General features: G+C 42.5%; 2 protein-coding genes across 4 annotated transcripts in view; one reads left to right on the forward strand and one right to left on the reverse strand.

The window, feature by feature from the left end:
* The window catches only part of LOC308597188 (uncharacterized protein C5orf34 homolog), a 490376-nt gene that overhangs the window by 394956 nt on the left and 76294 nt on the right, over positions 1–19126 (forward strand). The gene's annotated exons all lie outside the window — the stretch shown is intronic.
* NNT (nicotinamide nucleotide transhydrogenase) overlaps positions 1–19126 on the reverse strand; it is a 52363-nt gene that overhangs the window by 2031 nt on the left and 31206 nt on the right. For both annotated transcript variants that reach the window (XM_081212709.1, XM_081212710.1), the window contains exons 15-21: positions 18360–18593; positions 16837–16997; positions 15883–16062; positions 14089–14248; positions 12969–13050; positions 892–1010; positions 337–452 (exon numbers count right to left, since the gene is read on the reverse strand). In XM_081212709.1, coding sequence (XP_081068835.1) covers positions 337–452; positions 892–1010; positions 12969–13050; positions 14089–14248; positions 15883–16062; positions 16837–16997; positions 18360–18593 — 1052 coding nt within the window. The remainder of the gene's footprint in view (positions 1–336; positions 453–891; positions 1011–12968; positions 13051–14088; positions 14249–15882; positions 16063–16836; positions 16998–18359; positions 18594–19126) is intronic.

The raw sequence follows: 19126 nt of genomic DNA on the forward strand, positions 1-19126 counted from the left end.
GGTCCGAGAGGATTTGACTGACTAGGGTAACAGCAGTCTATATCATCAAGGCACTGATAGCTCCCTGCAATGGGAGAAAGCAACAATATTCCACTATGTAGTTCCCAATGGGCAGAATAATTTGGAAGACACTCTTCCAGGTGAAAGGTTGCAAGTTTTCCCTACTCTCTCAATGGTGCCTTCTAGCCTGTCCATATTGGAAAATAGTTCAGGAGAAAGTAGGCAGAAAATTTGTGGTAGCTTGGGGCATAATTAGTATTATGTTTCTAAATAAGATGACAGCTTTAAAAAGTTTGAGAAAACATGGAATTTCTGCCACAATGTTTTGGAGCCCACCTGCTTTGCTTTCCAAACTTCTAGAACAGGCATTCCGGCAATGATGGAGTTTGGATCTTCCTGGGCAGCTGAATTAACTGTGTCATTAGCTCCAATGACAAGGACTAGATCAGTTTCTGCATTAAGAATAAAGGGGGGGAGAGACCACATACAAATACACAAAATTATGAACAGAACTCAATATTCCAACAGTTAGCAGCTTGCATCATAGTAGCGTGAGGATGCAGAAACTTCAATTTCCACACGGAGATATAAAACCAGTACAGGTGAACTTCCCCAAACTAATTATTAGAGAGTGTTAAATTGTTTTTTTCCTGGAAGCTTAAAAAATTAGATTAAAATGATAAGGAGCAGCATGGAAATATTAATTTCCAATGCATGCATTTAGTAAGGGAACGGATAACAATGACTTTTAACAGAGTGAGCCAGATAAGAATCTGGCATAATTTAGATTGCAAATTTTCATATTGTAATCAAAGTGAAGCATTGTGAGCTAGCTTTTTAGAAACCACACACAGATGAAAGCAAAAACGGACTAGGGAGTGGCTCTCTCACCTGGGAAGTCTTCATTGATCTCATCCATTTCTAGGACAATGTCATAGGGCACACCGGCTTCTGCGAGTAGCACATTCAGTTGCCCAGGCATGCGTCCGGCGACGGGATGAATACCAAACCTGAGGGTAGTGGGAGAAAGAGGCAATGAAATCATGTATGTGGTACATAATAAAATAAATGAAAATAGGAAGAAGCTTTAGAACATTGAGTCCATGTAGCTCAGTATTGTCTGCAGCAGGGTTTCCCAAACTTGGGCCTCCAGCTGTTTTTGGACTACAGTTCCCATCATCCTGACCAGTGGTCCTGTTAGCTAGGGATGATGGGAGTTGTAGCCCAAAAATAGTTAGAGACCCAGGTTTGGGGAAACCCTGGCCTACACTAAGTACCAGAGACTCTCCAGGTTTCTCAGACAGGGTCTCTCTCCACCATACCTGGAGATGCTGAGGATTGAACCCTGGGTTCTACATGGAAAGCAGATGCTCTACCACTGAACTCTTCCCCAACTCTTCTCTTATTAATTGTCACAGCAAATTATTTGAGTACAACTCCACATGTTAATGACAATAATAATAATAATGATGATGATGATGATGATGATGATAATAATTTATTATTTATACCCCGCCCATCTGGCTGGGTTTCCCCAGCCACTCTGGGTGGCTTCCAACAAAATATTAAAATACAATACTCTATTAAACATTAAAAGCTTCCCTAAACATGTTAAAGATGGAAGCCCAAGGCTGAGAGGGTAAGTTAAGAACACAGGAACCCTGATGGGTCAGACCAAAAGCCCATCCAGTCCTGGAAGCAGATCAGCATTCTTCCAACCTGGTATTCAGAGGCCTGCTATCTCTGGCACTGGAAAACACCCATAGCCTTATCCTTTGTGTTAGGGATGATTAGGAAAGTGACAGAAAATGTAACTCCAAATAATATAACGGTGCAACCACACTGGGAATAATAGGTAGAGTTCTGGTCACTCAAAAGAGATATTGTAGAACTGGGAACGATTTGCAAAAACCAACAAAAAAGTGGTTGGCGTGGTTTCCTAATGACAAAGCAATTAAAGCATTCATTTAGTTTAGGGGGGAAGTGAGTAAGGGAGACATAGAAGTATATGAAATTGTGAATGAAATGGGAAAGAGAAATAGGGTGAAGGTTTTTTCCTCCCCTCTCTTATATGTAAAATACTAGAACGTGATGTCCTCCAATGAAGCAGAACGGTGAAAGATTTGAGAAAGACAGAAGGAAGTAATTCTTCACACAGTACATAGTTGAAACTATGAAGTTGCAACAGGATGTGTGGTGGCCAACATGCATTATGTGGACAGATTTAAGGGGATTAGACAATTTTATTGAATTTCATTGAATAAGGCTATAAGGTAAAGGCAAAGGGACCCCTGACCATTAGGTCCAGGCGTCAGCATGACTAAGCTGCTTCTGGCGAACCAGAGCAGCGCACGGAAATGCCGTTTACCTTCCTGCCAGAGCGGTACCTATTAATCTACTTGCACTGGCGTGCTTTCAAACTGCTAGGTTGGCAGGAGCAGGGACTGAGCAACAGCAGCTCACCCCGTTGCGGGGATTCGAACCACCGACCTTCTGATCGGCAAGTCCTAGGCTCTGTGGTTTAACCCACAGTGCCACCCGCGTCCCCGAAAAAGGCTATAAATGGCTACTATTCATGATGGCTCCAGAAGCAGAGGCAAGCAGCGTGCCACTGAATGCCAGTAGCTAGGAGGCACTAGCAGGAAAGGGCTGAACATTACCCTCATATTCTGCCCATGGGTTTCTCATACGCCTTTGGCTGGCCACTGTGGGAAACAGGATAAAGCATGAGACTTTTCATCTCAGGGTTGTGGGTTCAAACCCCAGGTTGGGCTAAAGATTCCTGCATTGCAAGGTGTGGGGCTAACTGACCCTCAGTCCCTTCCAACTCTACAATTCTATTATTCTTCTTGTATGCTTTTGTATAAATGAGTGATTGCTTTAATCATGCAGGTTACTACTAACAGTGTCAATGTGAAGCTGTTGCCTGAACGAGTTTAGATTTGAGTTTAAAATGCTAGGTCTTTTAATTTTATTTGCATACTTTACAACAGAAGCCACAAGCCAATTCAACACTCCAAATTCCTCATGTATAAAACCAGTTCAAAGCAAGATGGGGATTTTTGCCTTTTTATTAAAAAAAAATTAAAAAATTAAAACCATGTCACAAAGCTGGCCCTGGGACGATACCAAAGAACTAAGAGCTGGGAGCCACTGATGGGCTTAAAATTTAGCTGAACTTGAAAAGCCTTTTGCAAACACCTCAAGGGTAAAAAGTCCTTGTGTGAAAAACCTCTGTCTACAACAATTCAACATGACATAGAGATTTTCTTTAGAACCCAGAGTCTGGCCCAAATAGTGAAGATTTAGCTGCTTCTGGATCAAGTCTCAAATACACAAGGACTGAACTGCTGAATTTATCAAGTTAATGGGGGTGATTGTTGCCATGAAATTATTTAAGAGATTAAACCTGTGGCAAGAAGAGGTGGGCAAGACCACCTGCTTAATTAACTCCACTTGGGAATTAAAAACATGTTTTTCAAAAGCTTTGCTTTGTATTCCTGGAACACCCTGGCCTGTATCTGAGAAACATGCAGGAGCTCTGGAGCAGGAGTGAGGAAAGTATAGAGAAGCTTCTCCCCACCTTATATAATTTGTACCACTGTATAGGATATTTGTCAGCGCAGACACACTAGATTTGATTTGCTCTGTCTAAAAGAGGGTTCAACATAAAACTAATACAATGGCAATTATGATGCTCAGTGTTTCATTATCATACCTAATCCTTAATACGAACATTTCTCCACCATTTTAGCACACCGGCCAAATATTTTCATCAAGCTTTCTACAGAAATGTTGAAAACAAAACAAAGGACACCAATCTTGTGTGAGTACAGTCAAATTAGGCCACAGAAGCATAGGTATAATCAATATTTTCTTTTTTTCTTTAAGGAGAACTCTTCCCATGCCCAGATCACCTAATTATCTGTGACAACCTGCTTCCAATATTTGATTTTGGTTGTTCAGAGAACTGGGTGAGTTGTGTTTAAACACAAGTTTTGGTGGTGGTCCTGGAAAAGATGGCAGTGATATGGAAGGCCTGGTGTAAGCATATATTATCTGACAGACGGCTATTGAGAGCTCATGCATCTCCCACTGCCCTGCTTCACATTTCTAGAAAGAATCATTCTGCAGAGTTAAGGTGCTGCTGGAGTTAGCACTAACCAAAACTAGTTTACTTGCCGTGTTATGATTGCTCATCACCCAAGTCACTTGAGCATCTAAGGACTAAACAAGGCATGTTATATAGGAGATTCATGAACAGGGTCTCTTCAAGGGATAAAAATAGAGAGAAATCACAAGCAACTACAGGGAAACACTAAATGAGACATTCCTTTGCCCTATGCTGTTTTGTAACTAAAACCAATACCTGCAGTGCTTCCTTGCCTTGAGCTAAAGAAAAATCAAAGTAGACCTTGTTCTCAGATGCCCTGTGACATGTCTCATTTGGCCCTAAAATTATCAACACAGGAAGTATGTATTCACATGTCTACAGTACTTCCAGGACAGTGTACATTTCATTGAGCTGCTTCTGGATTTGTAACATACTTTTTTCCTTTTATACATGTATGTACATATACTTCTCATGGAAATGTTTCTGCAATTTCAAACTAACTTGGAAGCAGCAATCAGTTTCCAGCCCTATTTTTAAAAACCATAGGGGCTAGAAACTTGGGGGACGGAAGGGGTAGGGAAGGCTGATAGAAACAGTAGGCTTTTTCCTCACAAAGCATCTTTGCAAACGGCACACAGCCCCAAGGATACTTTAGAGGGAAAATAACTGCAGTCCTTCTAGCAAAGACCAGATGTAGAATCAGATATACAACAGCAAAACAAATAGGACAAAATATTAAGAAGCTTAAAGGTTCAGCCAGTCAGCCACTAAGTAATTCAAGCCATGTGAAACAGTTCTCCTCTTTCCAAAAAAAAAACCAACCCCTGCTGAAGCGCAATAATTTTTAGAAGAACTCCAATGTGGATGTCTGTGTTAGAATTCAGGCAAGCGATGCAGTTCCCCTGTGTTTCCAATATAAGTTATATCTAAGCAGTTTTTTATTACAATGCATCTTTTGGTTGCATGTTCTTACTCATCTCTCTTCTCCCCCCCCCTCAAGGTTTGGGAGGGACAATTGTTGTTTGTTGTTGTTGTTTAGTCATTTAGTCATGTCCAACTCTTCGTGACCCCATGGACCAGAGCACGCCAGGAACTCCTGTCTTCCACTGCCTCCCGTAGTTTGGTCAAACTCATGTTAGCAGCTTCGAGAACACTGTCCAACCATCTCGTCCTCCCCTTCTCCTTGTGCCCTCCATCTTTCCCAACATCAGGGTCTTTTCCAGGGAGTCTTCTCTTCTCATGTGGTGGCCAAAGTACTGGAGCCTAAGCTTCAGGATCTGTCCTTCCAGTGAGCACTCAGGGCTGACTTCCATTTTTGAGTGACCAGAACTCTACCTATTATTCCAAGTGTGGTTGCACCTTTATATTATTTGGAGTTACATTTTCTGTCACTTTCCTAATCATCCCTAACATACATCCTATTTTGTCTTTCTCTCGTCTGGTGTGTTATGAACAGTAACAATTTAAATTTGAGGTCTTGTTGGTAATGTCTTCCTTGATTAAGAACAAGCAGTGGAAACCAATTTGCATTGTTGTATTGCTCCAAGGGGTAGGACCCAAACCAACAGATTCAAATTACAAGAAAGGAGATTCCGACTCAACATTAGGAAGAACTTTCTGACAGTAAGAGCTGTTTGACCGTGGAACAGACTCCCCAGGGAGATAGTGGACTCTCCTTCATTGGAGGTTTTTAAGAAGAGGTTGGGTGACCATCTGTCAGGGATGCTTTAGCTGTGGTTCCTGCATTTCAGGGGGCTGGACTGGATGACCCTTGAGGTCCCTTCCAACCCTAAAATAAATAAATAAATAAATAAAATATTTATTTATTTATTTATACCCCACCCATCTGGGCAGCTTTCAACAGAATATTAAAATACAATAGTCTATTAAACATTAAAAGCTTCCCTAAAAGCCTTCAGATGTCTTCTAAAAGTCTGGTAGTTGTTTTTATCTTTGACATCTGGTGGGAGGGCGTTCCACAGGGTGGGTGCCACTACCGAGAAGGCCCTCTGCCTGGTTCCCTGTAACTTGGCTTCTCACAGCAAGGAAAACACCAGAAGGCACTTGGCGCTGGACCTCAGTGTCCGGGCAGAACGATGGGGGTGGAGACACTCCTTCAGGTATACAGGACCAAGGCCGTTTAGGGCTTTAAAGGTCAGCATCAACACTTTGAATTGCGCTCGGAAACTTACTGGGAGCCAATGTAGGTTTTTCAGGACCGGTGTTATGTGGTCTCGATGGCCGCTCCCAGTCACCAATCTAGCTGCCGCAATATATTATATTATTCTCAGTGTTTGTGCAAAACAGCATGTGCTTGTTGATTTAAACAGCTCAGCCATTGTGTACACAGAGTGAACACACTTTGAGCATTACGTGTGAATAGCTGAATGAATATACAACACCCCTGAAACTGCATGTGGAAAACTGTGGGTGCAGAGCTCAACTATTTTTGTACAGATGGCACACTAATTGAATGCAAGGTAGAAACACCCCTTATGCCTCACCACAAGCAGAGAAGCCTGGGTTGAACACATTACAGGTTACAAAACTTTTAATCTCTCATTTCCCTTTACAGGTTCCTGTCTCTGGGGTCTATCCTCTCTAAACTCTCATTCACATGTATTCCAAGCAAGCACAACACTCCTAAGGATGTTCGTATGTTCTCTCATTCATATCATATTTCTGACGAAAACAGAGTGTGTGTTTCTAGGAAAACTGCCAACCAAGTGGATACTGGGAACAGAGAGAGATTGCACGCACCGGGATAATCAGAGGCAGAGTGGCTAGCAGAGCATGTTACACAGCAAATTTATAACTCTTAGCAGTGCTCAGAAATGCTATTGAGCAAGCAGAGATAGGCATCGAGCAGATGTAGCTTACTAGGATCACTTATGTCTCAGAAATTTTGGCAGAAGCTGCAAGAATCGCTATTTGCACATAGGATTATTAATTAAATTACAGCAGACAAATTCTGTGACGGGTTGGACGCATGAACTTCCATTGTGTCAGTGCAGTGAAAGCCTATTATTTCCAGCTTTTTACAATAAGGACCTCTGGCTGTATTCCAGTTGGGCAGCCTCGCGCACACCAGTGGGGCTTCTCCACTGCTGAGTTGTAAAAATAACTAAATAACTAAATAACTAAATAACTAAATAACTGAATAAATAAATAACACCCCTAAAGAACGTCCTGTGCATCTGCCAAATTCGTAGCCAGCACTGGAGCCCCCTCCAATGATAAGCTAAGCAAAGTCAGAGTTTGAACTGTGGTTAAGTTTAAGCACATTTTAGAGAAAGGCTGGAAATGGCCCCACTTTTTGAGGAAGTTGTCCTTGTGAGGATAGAGCCAGAGTCTTTGGCCACATCCATACTATGCATTGAAAGCACAAACTACCCCAAGAAGGTGCACATCATGTTCTGCGCCAGAGGTACTTACCCCTCCCCTAACAGTTGATACACTTCAGTGCTGCTAACGCAGCAAAAACACAGTTTGGGGAGTGTGAGGAATGCTGGAATGGAACTTGTGAGTAGAGATCTTTAGTGCATCTACTTATGGGCCAAGATGGAAGCAGGGCATGTCCAGAGGCTGCATGGTGCAGCATCTTTCCAGAAGTTAAGCAAGACCAGTCTGTGGTCCAGGCACGTCCTGAGCAGAAGGACCACCAGGGCACAGTGTGTAGCCTACCATGAATTCTCTGGAGGAAAGGCAGGATTCCCAGTGTTATAATAAATTAAATTATAAAGCACAGTCCTTATCACAGCTGTTAGACCTAACTGCCAAGCCACCTTGGGTGCTGTGTATAGCAGAAACGTCAGGGAGAAGTTTCCTATAAATAACTAACTGAACAACAGAGTTTTGCAACTCCTTGTATGCAACGTGTAGACACAGGAGGAGGAGAACTGTGAAAGGATTTACAGCTCTTTCCAGATGCTTCTGATATCCCTGGAGTAGAACTGCATCGCAATGTCCAAATAGTCATGTGTATTTTAGGGTACAGGGCTTGGCTATGGTGGAGTGGTACAAACAGTTGTTAATTAAGCTGTGTTCTGGAGCTGCGAGACACTAAACCTTTGACTTACAAGGTTTGTGGTGTTTATCTTATGCCTTCAGTGGGGCATATTTACATTCTGCAGTTTAAGTACTCGGGTGGGGGGGGAATACTGTTTGTGATAATACTTGTTCACCTGTTCTCAACGTTACATGAATTCTAAATTTTAGAAGTGGCATTTAGTAGGCTGAATTAGTGAAACATTTCAATGTTTCAAACAAGACATATAACATATTGTGAAGAACATTAAATTGAGTGAAAATAGTTTACACAGACTATTTAAAAGAATCCTAAAGAGTACTGTAAACTAAAAAAAGGAGCCTTCAGGGCCCTAATATATTAATGGTGCAGAGCCAACAAAAGTCAGCATGGTTCCATAGAGACTTGGGTTCAAATCCCAACTCCCATGCATGCAGTGGAACGGATGAATGATGGTGTTGCTCACACCAGAATTCCCAGTCTGCAAAAATGGAAACGGTGACCTGCCTTATAGAACCGGGAATTGCATGAAATATTACTCCCTACCAAGGGCTCAATAAGAGCCTGAGATCAGATCCAGAATCTGGTTTTGAAGAACGACATAGGCCCTGGGAATGAACAACTTGGAGCAGATGCAGAGCACACTTTCCTTTGTAAAAATGCCAGAGCTGCCCTGTTGAATCAGGTCAAAAAAGCCAATCTAGTTGGGCAACTTCTTTACCCCAGTAGTCAACATACATTAGAAGAGTCCTGCCGAACTGGGTCAAAAGCTCATCTAGTCCAGCCGATGCCTGTGTGAAGCCTGCAAATGGGACATGACCACAACAGTGCTCTCCCTACTTGGGATCCACAGTATAATGCCTTCAACAGTTCACCTCTAAGAACTCACAAATAGACCTATGCAGAATTAGCTAAACTAACAGGAAGGATTCGAAACCGGTGAGACCAAAAATTCACAGAAGACTGGAGTAAATTTGCGGACTATTTGAAAAGTAATTGTGAAGAACAGACGATGTTTGTAGGGTTGCAAGAAGTTTTGTGAGGAGTATTATTAGAAGTATTGTAAAAATGGACAAGGCGGAGGATGATTTGTTAAGAGATGTAAAGGCAATATAAAGTTAAGAAATGCATAAGAAGTGGTTAAAACAGTGGATCATCAGAGGTGCTGATGGAAGTCTAAAAAGATTGTATAAGTGATAAGTTTTGTGGTATATTCTATAATTTATATGTTAAAATTAATAAAAAATATTATAGAAAAGAACTCACAAATAGACCTGAAAACCCCCTTTTCTGTTGTTAGAGACATGCTATGACCCCCTTTCCCATCCTTGTTCAGTGTGATTTTTGTCCCTAGCCCATGGGTGGCGATGGCAGTAGTGGGTGTTTGTTTGTTTGTTGCTGCCTTGACTGATGATGCTGGAAGTCAGTGTGCCTGCTCTCTATTTGTCACATACCATTTGCTTCCCTTTCAGGAAAGCGAGGCTGGAAATGATGCCTCCCCAACTAGAGGGTAATTTTCTGATACTTCAATTCCAATTCCACTTTTTCTTTGTTAAAAACTTCCGTGACTTCAATGGGACTTGGTTGCAAGCAACTGTGCTCTTAAGATCACAACCTTGGTGGATGGTGGCTGCTTTCTGCTTTCATCATTCAATTAATACCAGCATCTAATGCAACAACCATCTCAAAATAAAAGAACAGTGCAGGCAGAGGTTTGCTACCACCTCACTTTGAACCCAGTGCTTATCGAAAGAGCCTGCTCCTGTTTTTCCCTGCAAGTTATTTAGCCATTAGGCTTCCGGCAAAAATCAACCCAAGGGGGGAAATGTCTTTGGAAACGCTTCCTTGAGAAACACAGCACATCCATCACCAAGATACTTACTGTATTACGCAGTAAGATACAGACAGGGAGAAAACAGCAGGAACTTATGTTACAGGCACATATTTTTTTTGCCTGGTTTTAGTAATACGTTAAAGATGCAACCCGGCTGCAAAGGAAAACCTTATGTCAAATGGTGATGTTAGGAAATGCTGTTTCCCTCCCAAAATCTCTCCTACGCTTCTGAGTCGCAAGTCTCAGTATTAACATTACATGTTACACAATCTCTGAGGGTTTTTTCTTTTCTTTTCTGGAACATGTTATGGCTATGCGCAAGGCTCACCAAAATCACAGCGTCTCTGAATCACAGACATCAGGCGTGCCATCAGAATGACAGATGCATTTTTTTCTTGGCGCAGCACAGGTATTATACATTGATGACCATTGCATGACTGTGCTGGCATTTATTTGTCACAGATGTGCAGGCAATGCCACCGCATCTGGGACGCGGCGCTGTCCTGAGGCTCTGTGGGGCCGGCAGGAAGCGCGGGGCAAGCAGCTGCACTCAATGAACGCCATGGGTGCACCAGAACGTGATGAAAGACCCAACATGCCGCAAACAGTAAATACAGACTTCTTTCATATAAATCCCTTCAGGTAACCACTGTGGCAAACGCTTGCCAAAATGGGCTCTATCATCTACTCCATTCACATTTATTCTGTACAGAGCTGATGCAGAAAGGAAAGTCTTTAGTGCTTTGAGTTTTTAAAAAGAAAGAAAATGGGGTGGGAGTGGGGACTGAAACACTAGCTCACACAGGAGCCAAAGGGAAAGAAAAGGTGGGTGGAGGAGAGAGAGAGAGAGAGAGAGAGAGAGAGAGAGAGAGAGAGAGAGAGAGAGAGAGAATAGCAAGCACTCTGTTTTGTTAAAAGTTGGTGGGTCACACTCCTGGGGTTATAAAGAAGTGATTGTGGCTTAGAACACAGTAGCAAGCATGGTCATGCTACACCTGAAATGTCAGAATTATCCCTAAACAATAGCAACATTTACACTTCTCTGGAAGCGGCAAAACCCATTTTGTATTAATTGTTGGAAGATCCAACAGCAGCTCCATATTTCAAAGGAATTCAATGGGCAGCACAAGCAATTCTGGCATTTTAAGCATCAACCCACGTTCACCCAAATGAAAAAGTGGTCAACAATAATGCCATCATGCCCCCCTCCCACTCCAAATGATTATCTATGGAAGGCAGCGTCCATGCGGTATTAATACACACACCACAAACAAGCAGAGGATTACAAAAACCATCGTGTTGTTCCTGAAATTAAGAACCACAGAATCAACTTTAATAATAGAAGACCTAATCAAACCAAGATCAAGCCAGCTAAGCCTTAGACTTCAAATACTCCAATTTAAAACTCTTTAGGGCCACATAATCATTTGTGAGAAAACCATCTAGCATAGATGAGAAAGGCCAGCAGAGAAGGAGAAATTTGCATCCTACCCTAGAGAAAGTTCCATAGTTGTGGAGCTACCACCAGAAAGTTCCTCTCACATCTGCCTATATATTTTATCTCACTTGGGGGCAGGCATACAAGGAGCTGCAAGGCTGAATGGTGAAGTTAGATAACTTGGTCCCAAGTTGTTTCTGGTTCTACACAGTGCTTTTCTTCTAGAAAAAAATGTGCCGGTACTCACCATGAAGTTGTTACAGTTAAGTGCCACACTTTTAACCAGTGCTTTGGCGTGCCAGTACTGTGTACCCCTGAGTACCCCCAGGGAAAATGTACTGGTTCTACAGGTGAATGCAAGCACCTCACATTGGGCTTAGAACCCCAATTTACAACATAGGATGCACATGTTCATATTATAAACAAACAAACATTGGGTAGAAGAAAATAGCCTTAATCCCTTCAGGATTTAACCTCCTTACATCGGGCCTGAAAGACAGAGCTATTCCACCTGGCCTTTAATTTGAATTCAGCCTGATCTTTTATTTCACTTCTCTTCCCTCCCCCTCCTCTTTTATGAAGATCACCCACTCTGAGACCCCACAGCTAATTCTCCCCTGGCCGCCTTGCTGGCCCAAGTACAACTAATTCAGCCAGCTAGCCCTGGTGACTATCTAATGCTTATTAGATGGATTTCCCCCAAATTGATTTCTGAATTTTGAATTTTATTGTTATTCATGTTTTTATACTGTATTTTATGCTGCTTTTACAATTAAGTGTTTTAAATTTGTTGTTAACTGCCCTGAGCCCGGTTTTCTGAACCGGGAAGGGCGGGTATAAATAAATAAATAAATAAAAATTATTATTATTAACTGATTTTCTTTAAACTCTTGACTTACTTCAAAAGAGTGGGCTCTAGGATATATTTATTTCATAAAATTTCCATGCCACTTGCTTGTAAACAACAAAACAAAATGTCAAAGCAGATGCTACCACTAAAAAAAAGCTCGTGTGTGTGTGTGTGTGTGTGTGTGTGTGTGTGTGTGTGTGTTTATGTATAGATAAGATACTGAAGGAGAGAGATGTTCCCCTAACACAGTATCTACATTTGGATGGTTACATCTTGGCTTAATAAGCCAAAATATGAACAAGACTCATGGCCCCATGTGCAGCTGCTTTGATGCTACCCTGCATGAATGGGAAACAAGGCAGGGAGTCTTCAACAAACTATGAACAGCTCCCAAACAGGGTAGAGTATGATGAAACCATGGTGTAAATTCGGCTTCATGCCTTCACTTGTCAGGAAGCCACTGACCACAGTTCCCTGGTTCCAATATTAACAGGAAACTATGGTTAACTGAATATTGCGTCATTTCATGGCTTCTGTGAGGAAGAAGTGAAGGAACTGCACGCAGAACGGCAAGGGTTCTTCAGCTGGAAATACAATCGTCTCAATGAGGCTGCTTAATCATCAAAACCTCTTTGTGGTTTTCAAAACAATAAAACCACCTGATCCTCTGTGCATTATTTCCCTTCCCAGCCAAAAAATACTCACCTGACATGCTTGCCTTGTTCCTTCAGCATTTTCACTAAGTCAGCAATTGGATATTGAGCCTTTGCTGCACAAAGACCATAACCTGTGGAGAAGCAGAAAAGCCCAGATGATGTGAAGTGCTTTACCAATGCCTCACATGTTTGCCGGGTTAACTGATGGACAGGGAGAGAAACACACAAACTAAATTAACCATGCTGGTTGTCTTTACTTTCCCATGTATCCAATCTTCAACCAGAGAAACTTCTATTATGTGATGGTTAGGGTTTTTGTTTTAGTACAGGTAATAATGAAATGATCGGCCCCAATAACAGTGGATACTGCTGCTAAGTGGGAAGTATAATTTATGACACCCAGGATAAAATTCCCATCACTTTTGACACTTTTGACAAACTACAGTTCCCTGGGTTCTTTGAGGGAAGCCATGTACTTGAAATGTATGGTGTGGGTATTGCCTGAATGCAGCAAGTAATACAAGGAATGATAGGGAGAGAAGACAAACACTTAAGATTATTTATTCATGGAAATGCAACTATCTGACCTTTAGAAGGCATCTGAAGGCAGCCCTGTTTAGGGAAGTTTTAAAGGATTGGTGTTTTAGCACGTTTTTAATATTCTGTTGGAAGCAGCCTAAAGTGGGCGGGGTATAAATAATAAATTACAGTGGTACCTTGGGTTAAGTACTTAATTCGTTCCGGAGGTCCGTTCTTAACCTGAAACTGTTCTTAACCTGAAGCACCACTTTAGTTAATGGGGCCTCCTGCTGCCGCTGCGCCGCTGCTGCACGATTTCTGTTCTCATCCTGAAGCAAAGTTCTTAACCCAAGGTACTATTTCTGGGTTAGCGGAGTCTGTAACCTGAAGCGTATGTAACCTGAAGCGTATGTAACCCGAGGTACCACTGTATATGTTGTTGTTGTTTCATTTTAATAAGGCACTAGGCACTAGGTGTGGATATGAAGTTAGGTTGGTAACAGTATTGGCTTGGCCATTGTCTTCTACAATTTGTATTACCGTAGCAGAGCAAATGTTCTTAATTTACGGATACAGTTCATCACACAGAATCTGGTTCTCATGGCACAGGCTACAAAAGCAGTAGTCATGAGCAGCAGCTTCAGTTTTACCAGGAGTGATGATGATGTTGTTGGCTTCCTTTATCATGTCAACGGCGCTGTCCACATTCACTTCTGTATGCGTGCCAGTTATTTCCATGGGTTTCCCACCAGCTGTCGAAGTAGTGCCATATCCACCAAGGATCACGTTAGCAAGAGAGCGATTCATGGCCTAGGGGAGGCGAAAACAAAAACCCTGAATGCTTTAAACAAGTTGTCTTTTAAAAATCAAATGCAACAAATATAGTTTTGTGAAGAAAAACTTCAGCATTTATTTATTATTATTATTATTATTATTATTATTATTATTATTATTATTATTAAGTTCTCCCTCTGTGGCTTTCTCCAAGTTTTTATTTCCGAGAGTTGTCCAAGCCTCAAGGTGACACCATTATGCAATATCAAACATAAGTCTTTCCTAAAGGCAACAGACGGTAACAAAGTTCAGGTCCTTGGAAGATGAAGGAGACAAATAACATCATGGACTAGGAAAGATGAAAAAGTTGGAGATGAACTGGAAACAATGCTAACCTCCTATTAATTTTAAAAAAACAAAACAGGAGGGGGTGAGAAAGAGCTAACAGTCTTGCTGTACAGTATAAGCCACCAGTACAATTTAACGTCTACAAGAAGTTCCAGATGCATTAGTAATTCATTCATGTAGATTTGCTGCCACGCAGTGGCCATCCAAGTTATACCCTTAATGTTACTTAGAATAAAATAAAAAATCTGCAGGTTGCAAGCAGAGTTATTTTAGTTCTCTCCCTAAGCGAAACACAATATGTTTGGAGTTTCTGTGAACAGTACATTGATGTGTAACATTTTAAGTAATGAAAAGGTAGCCAAGCAAAAATAAATAAAAAGAAATCACCCTGGCTGCATGCCTAGCAACTAAGGAACAGCTTCAAATACATGGTATACTATAAAGGTAAAGGGACCCCTGGCCATTAGGTCCAGTCGTGACTAACTCTGGGGTTGCGGAGCTCATCTCGCTTTATTGGCCGAGGGAGTTTCCGGGTCATGTGGCCAGCATGACTAAGCCGCTTCTGGTGAACCAGAGCAGCGCACGGAAACGCTGTTTACCTTCCCGCCAGAGCGGTACCTATTTATCTACTTGCACCTTGACATGCTTTCGAACTGCTAGGTTGGCAGGAGCAGGGACCGAGCAACGGGAGCTCACCCCATTGCGGGGATTCAAACCGCCGACCTTCTGATCGGCAAGTCCTAGGCTCTGTGGTTTAACCCACAGCGCCATCCGCTGCCCTTGCATGGTATACTACATCAGTATAAATACCATGTTCATGAGTCCTGGTTTCAGAGCTTTTAGGATATAATGTGCTTTAAGGATTTAAAAGACAGAATCAGTACAGTGGTACCTCGGGTTACATACGCTTCAGGTTACATACGCTTTAGGTTACAGACTCTGATAACTCAGAAATAGTGCTTCAGGTTAAGAACTTTGCTTCAGGATAAGAACAGAAATTGTGCTTTGGCAGCGCAGCAGTAGCAGGAGGCCCCATTAGCTAAAGTGGTGCTTCAGGTTAAGAAGAGTTTCAGGTTAAGAACAGACCTCCGGAACGAATTAAGTACTTAACTCGAGGTACCACTGTACTCTGAATTGGGCAAACAGCTACAAAAGAAAAAGAGCCATGGGGAGAAACCAAGGTGGGTGGAAAATGACACGAACGAACAAGTTAAAAACACAAAGACTGAAGTTACAACACAAAAGTTTTCCACACACACAAAGAATGATTCAGTCTTCTCAGCGTACTGACGGGAGAAAGCACATGTCTACGTTTTCCTTACCACACACATGATATAAGACAGGATGGCACCAGAAGAGCCAATAAGCGCGCCCACAATTGTTAGCAAGTTGTTGTTGAGCAGGAATCCTTCAGCACAGAGTGCCCAGCCAGAATAGCTGTTCAGTACAGTAATGACGACGGGCATGTCAGCCCCGCCTATGGCTGCTGTTAAAGTGACACCCTGTGGAATGGAAATGAAACCAATAAATGAAAAGCAGACTGGTGTATCAATTCTGCTCAAAACCATTCTGAATGATCTCCATAGCCCTTTCCTTTTCAAGTGTATCTAAATTATTCACCAAGGCCACTGAAATACCATGCCATATATACACAGCAGCCTCCCTAAACCACTGGAATTTTACCCAACATTACTTTCGAGTCTGACTTTACAAAAAGAACTGGACCAAACTCAAGAACTTTGTGTATCTTTAAGCCAGGGGCAATGAACGAATTCCTATGTCCCAAAAATAACCCAGAGATGCATTTTAAATAAAAGGACACATTCTACTCATATAAAAACATGCTGATTCCCGGCCCATCTGTGGGACGGATTTAGAAGGTGATTGAGCCGGATCCGGCCCCTGGGCCTTAGTTTGCCTACCCATGCTTTAAGCCAACAAATGTTGTTCCAAAAAAACAAAGGAATGGGTGGACTCCCTCCCTTCCCTGTTTCATTTCTCCCACCTTCACATCAAATTAGGTCAAGGAGCACAGGTGGCTAAACTGTGGAATAAAAAGATACCACACTGATTTCTTTGCATTGCTCTGTCTGGAAACTTTAGGGTTCTCCATAACCATACAACTGGCTGGCTGGCTTATAACCGCTACCTTACTTCAGCTTTGTAGGAGTTCAGCATGCCTAGTAACAAATGTGTTTGTTCTGCGTCAGAGTTTACAGTTTGGCATTTTCACTAGCACAGCATTCCAAATCACCCCCTTCAAATCCCATGCTTACCATAACAGCAGATAGAGCAGACACTGACCCTAAACAGGTCAGTCCAGTTGTGTAACTAGGATCGATCATGTAGGGAATCATTCCTCCCACACTTGCAGTGAGTAAGCCGGCATTCAGTAAGTGCCGGCCTGGTAAGAGGAGGGGGGCTGAATTCAGGATACCTGCAGTAAGCAAATAAGGAAGGAAATCTTTCAATTCCTAGAATTGGCAGCTTTAGAAAATCAGCAGCTTTAGGAGGAGGCAGAAGCCCACAGACCCAATATCAAGTTCCTTTTCTATTTCCATCTGCTCTACACAACTGTTGGCCCAATATCAACCCCATCTTCCATGGGCAGCATCAACAGGAAGCTGGTATAGAAGCTGTTTTCTTCAATAGGGTTCCAGAAGCAATAAAATACTAGGCCTGAAATGGGTGTGGGTAACATTGCTGAACTACAACTCCCATCAGCCCTAGCAAGCATGGCCAATGGCCAGGGATGATGGGAGGTGCAGTTCAGCAACACCTGGAGGTCCAATTGTTCTCCACACCTAGTCCATAACATCTTCCAATTATATACTTCAAACAATGAGCATAAGAATTGCTTTGATTGATCAGACCTATGGTCCATCTAGTATGACATTCTGCTTCCAAGTATGGACTCCTATGTGTCATGGAAAGTTCATAGGTGGGACATGAAGTAATAGCCACAGCCCACGGTGCATCTCCCAGAAAACAAGATAACATGAGGGTTACCTGCGGTGTAATTGCATGAAAGGGCCAAGAATGTGCCAATTTTTAGACCCATCCCCCCCAAATCTAAGGCTGCTCTCAGCCCCTCCATTGCAATGTTGGGGCATAATGTCTCAAGCAGGGTGCATCCCCTAAACACACAAGCTCTCTGCAAAACCTAAAACCCAGATCACCGAGAAAATGTATTGTGTAGGGAGGCTCTGTGTATAAAAGCAGGCTTTCCACTTCAGATGTTATGTCCCAGCAGTTTATTATTCCAGGCTCCCATGAGAAAGGCACCTCAGGCAAAGAATCAGAAGCTGCTGTGTGGGTCAACCAAGAATTGCTGGACTGGCAACAACCAGGCCCTGATTCAGCAGCTGGTAAATCTCTACAGCAGGGTTGGGGAACCTGTGGCCCCCCAGATGTTGCCAGGCGCCAACTCCTATCTGTTCCAGAAAGTACAAACAATGGTCAGAAATGATGCGAGTTATCGTCCAACAACATCTGGAAGGTTGCAGGTTCCCCAGCCCTGCCCTAGATGTCAGGAAGAATGGCTCTATCACAGCCATACATGTTAGCTTTCTATTTGCAAGTGAATCTCTTATATGTGAAAATGTATTCGATCAACTTGAATCTACACCTGCAGTCTGATATGGATACAGGACACAGGCTTACCACCTGAGCCAAAACCAAACCAAAGAGGAATGGTATGCATACATGCATACCAAAGAGTATGCAATCATGAGTACAAAGATGGATAGAATATGCCAAGGGACAGGAAGGGAAGGGAAAGGAAGAGAAGCAAATTTACCTTGGAGCTTTCCATAAGCGACGAGAGAGCCGCTGAAGGTTACACCTCCAATATATGTGCCAAGGTAAGCCACAATCTTGGTGAGGTTTGCAGCTGCATCAGTATCAAAGTGAGGATACTCAATCATGTACTCAGCAATGCAGGTGAGGACAGCAGCCAGGCCAACCAAGCTGTGGAAAGCAGCCACTAACTGAGGTAAATCCGAAATCTGGATACGTTTGGCAATTGTCAGGCCTGTCAAGACAAAAGTAGTAAACCATCAGATGCTGTGGTGTGTAATGAGGAAGCTGTCCCTCAATGCAGGAACATCTAAGCTGGAGACAGCATGAACTACAATACAAAAGCTTCTTCAGCATTAGCACAAATGTACAGTCTCTGGTTTGCATTTCAAGCCTAAAAATAATAATATAGGAAGTGCTGGACACAACTGCAAGAAGGCCAGCAACAGCCAACATAGTCCCATCCAGATGTTGGGCTGCAAGTCCCATCAGCCTCAGCCAGTGTGGCCAATTGTCAAGGATGATGGGAGCTGTAGTCCAAAAACATCTGGAGGGCATCATACCTGATTTAAGCAAAGTCAGCACCTATTATCCAAGAAACTAAGGAGCTTTTTCCCCCAGTTATTTTCTACTCCTGACTTCAAACACCTCTACAATTTCATGGACTGTGTCCTTTAACTCTGATGATGGCTCTTGCTTGTCTTGACAGAGCATATAAAGCATGTTGTTTGTTTGATCTGCATATCACCCTTCATCCAAATATCACTG

Source organism: Podarcis bocagei, assembly GCF_964188305.1.
Source record: "Podarcis bocagei genome assembly, chromosome: 11".
Lineage (NCBI taxonomy): Eukaryota > Metazoa > Chordata > Lepidosauria > Squamata > Lacertidae > Podarcis > Podarcis bocagei.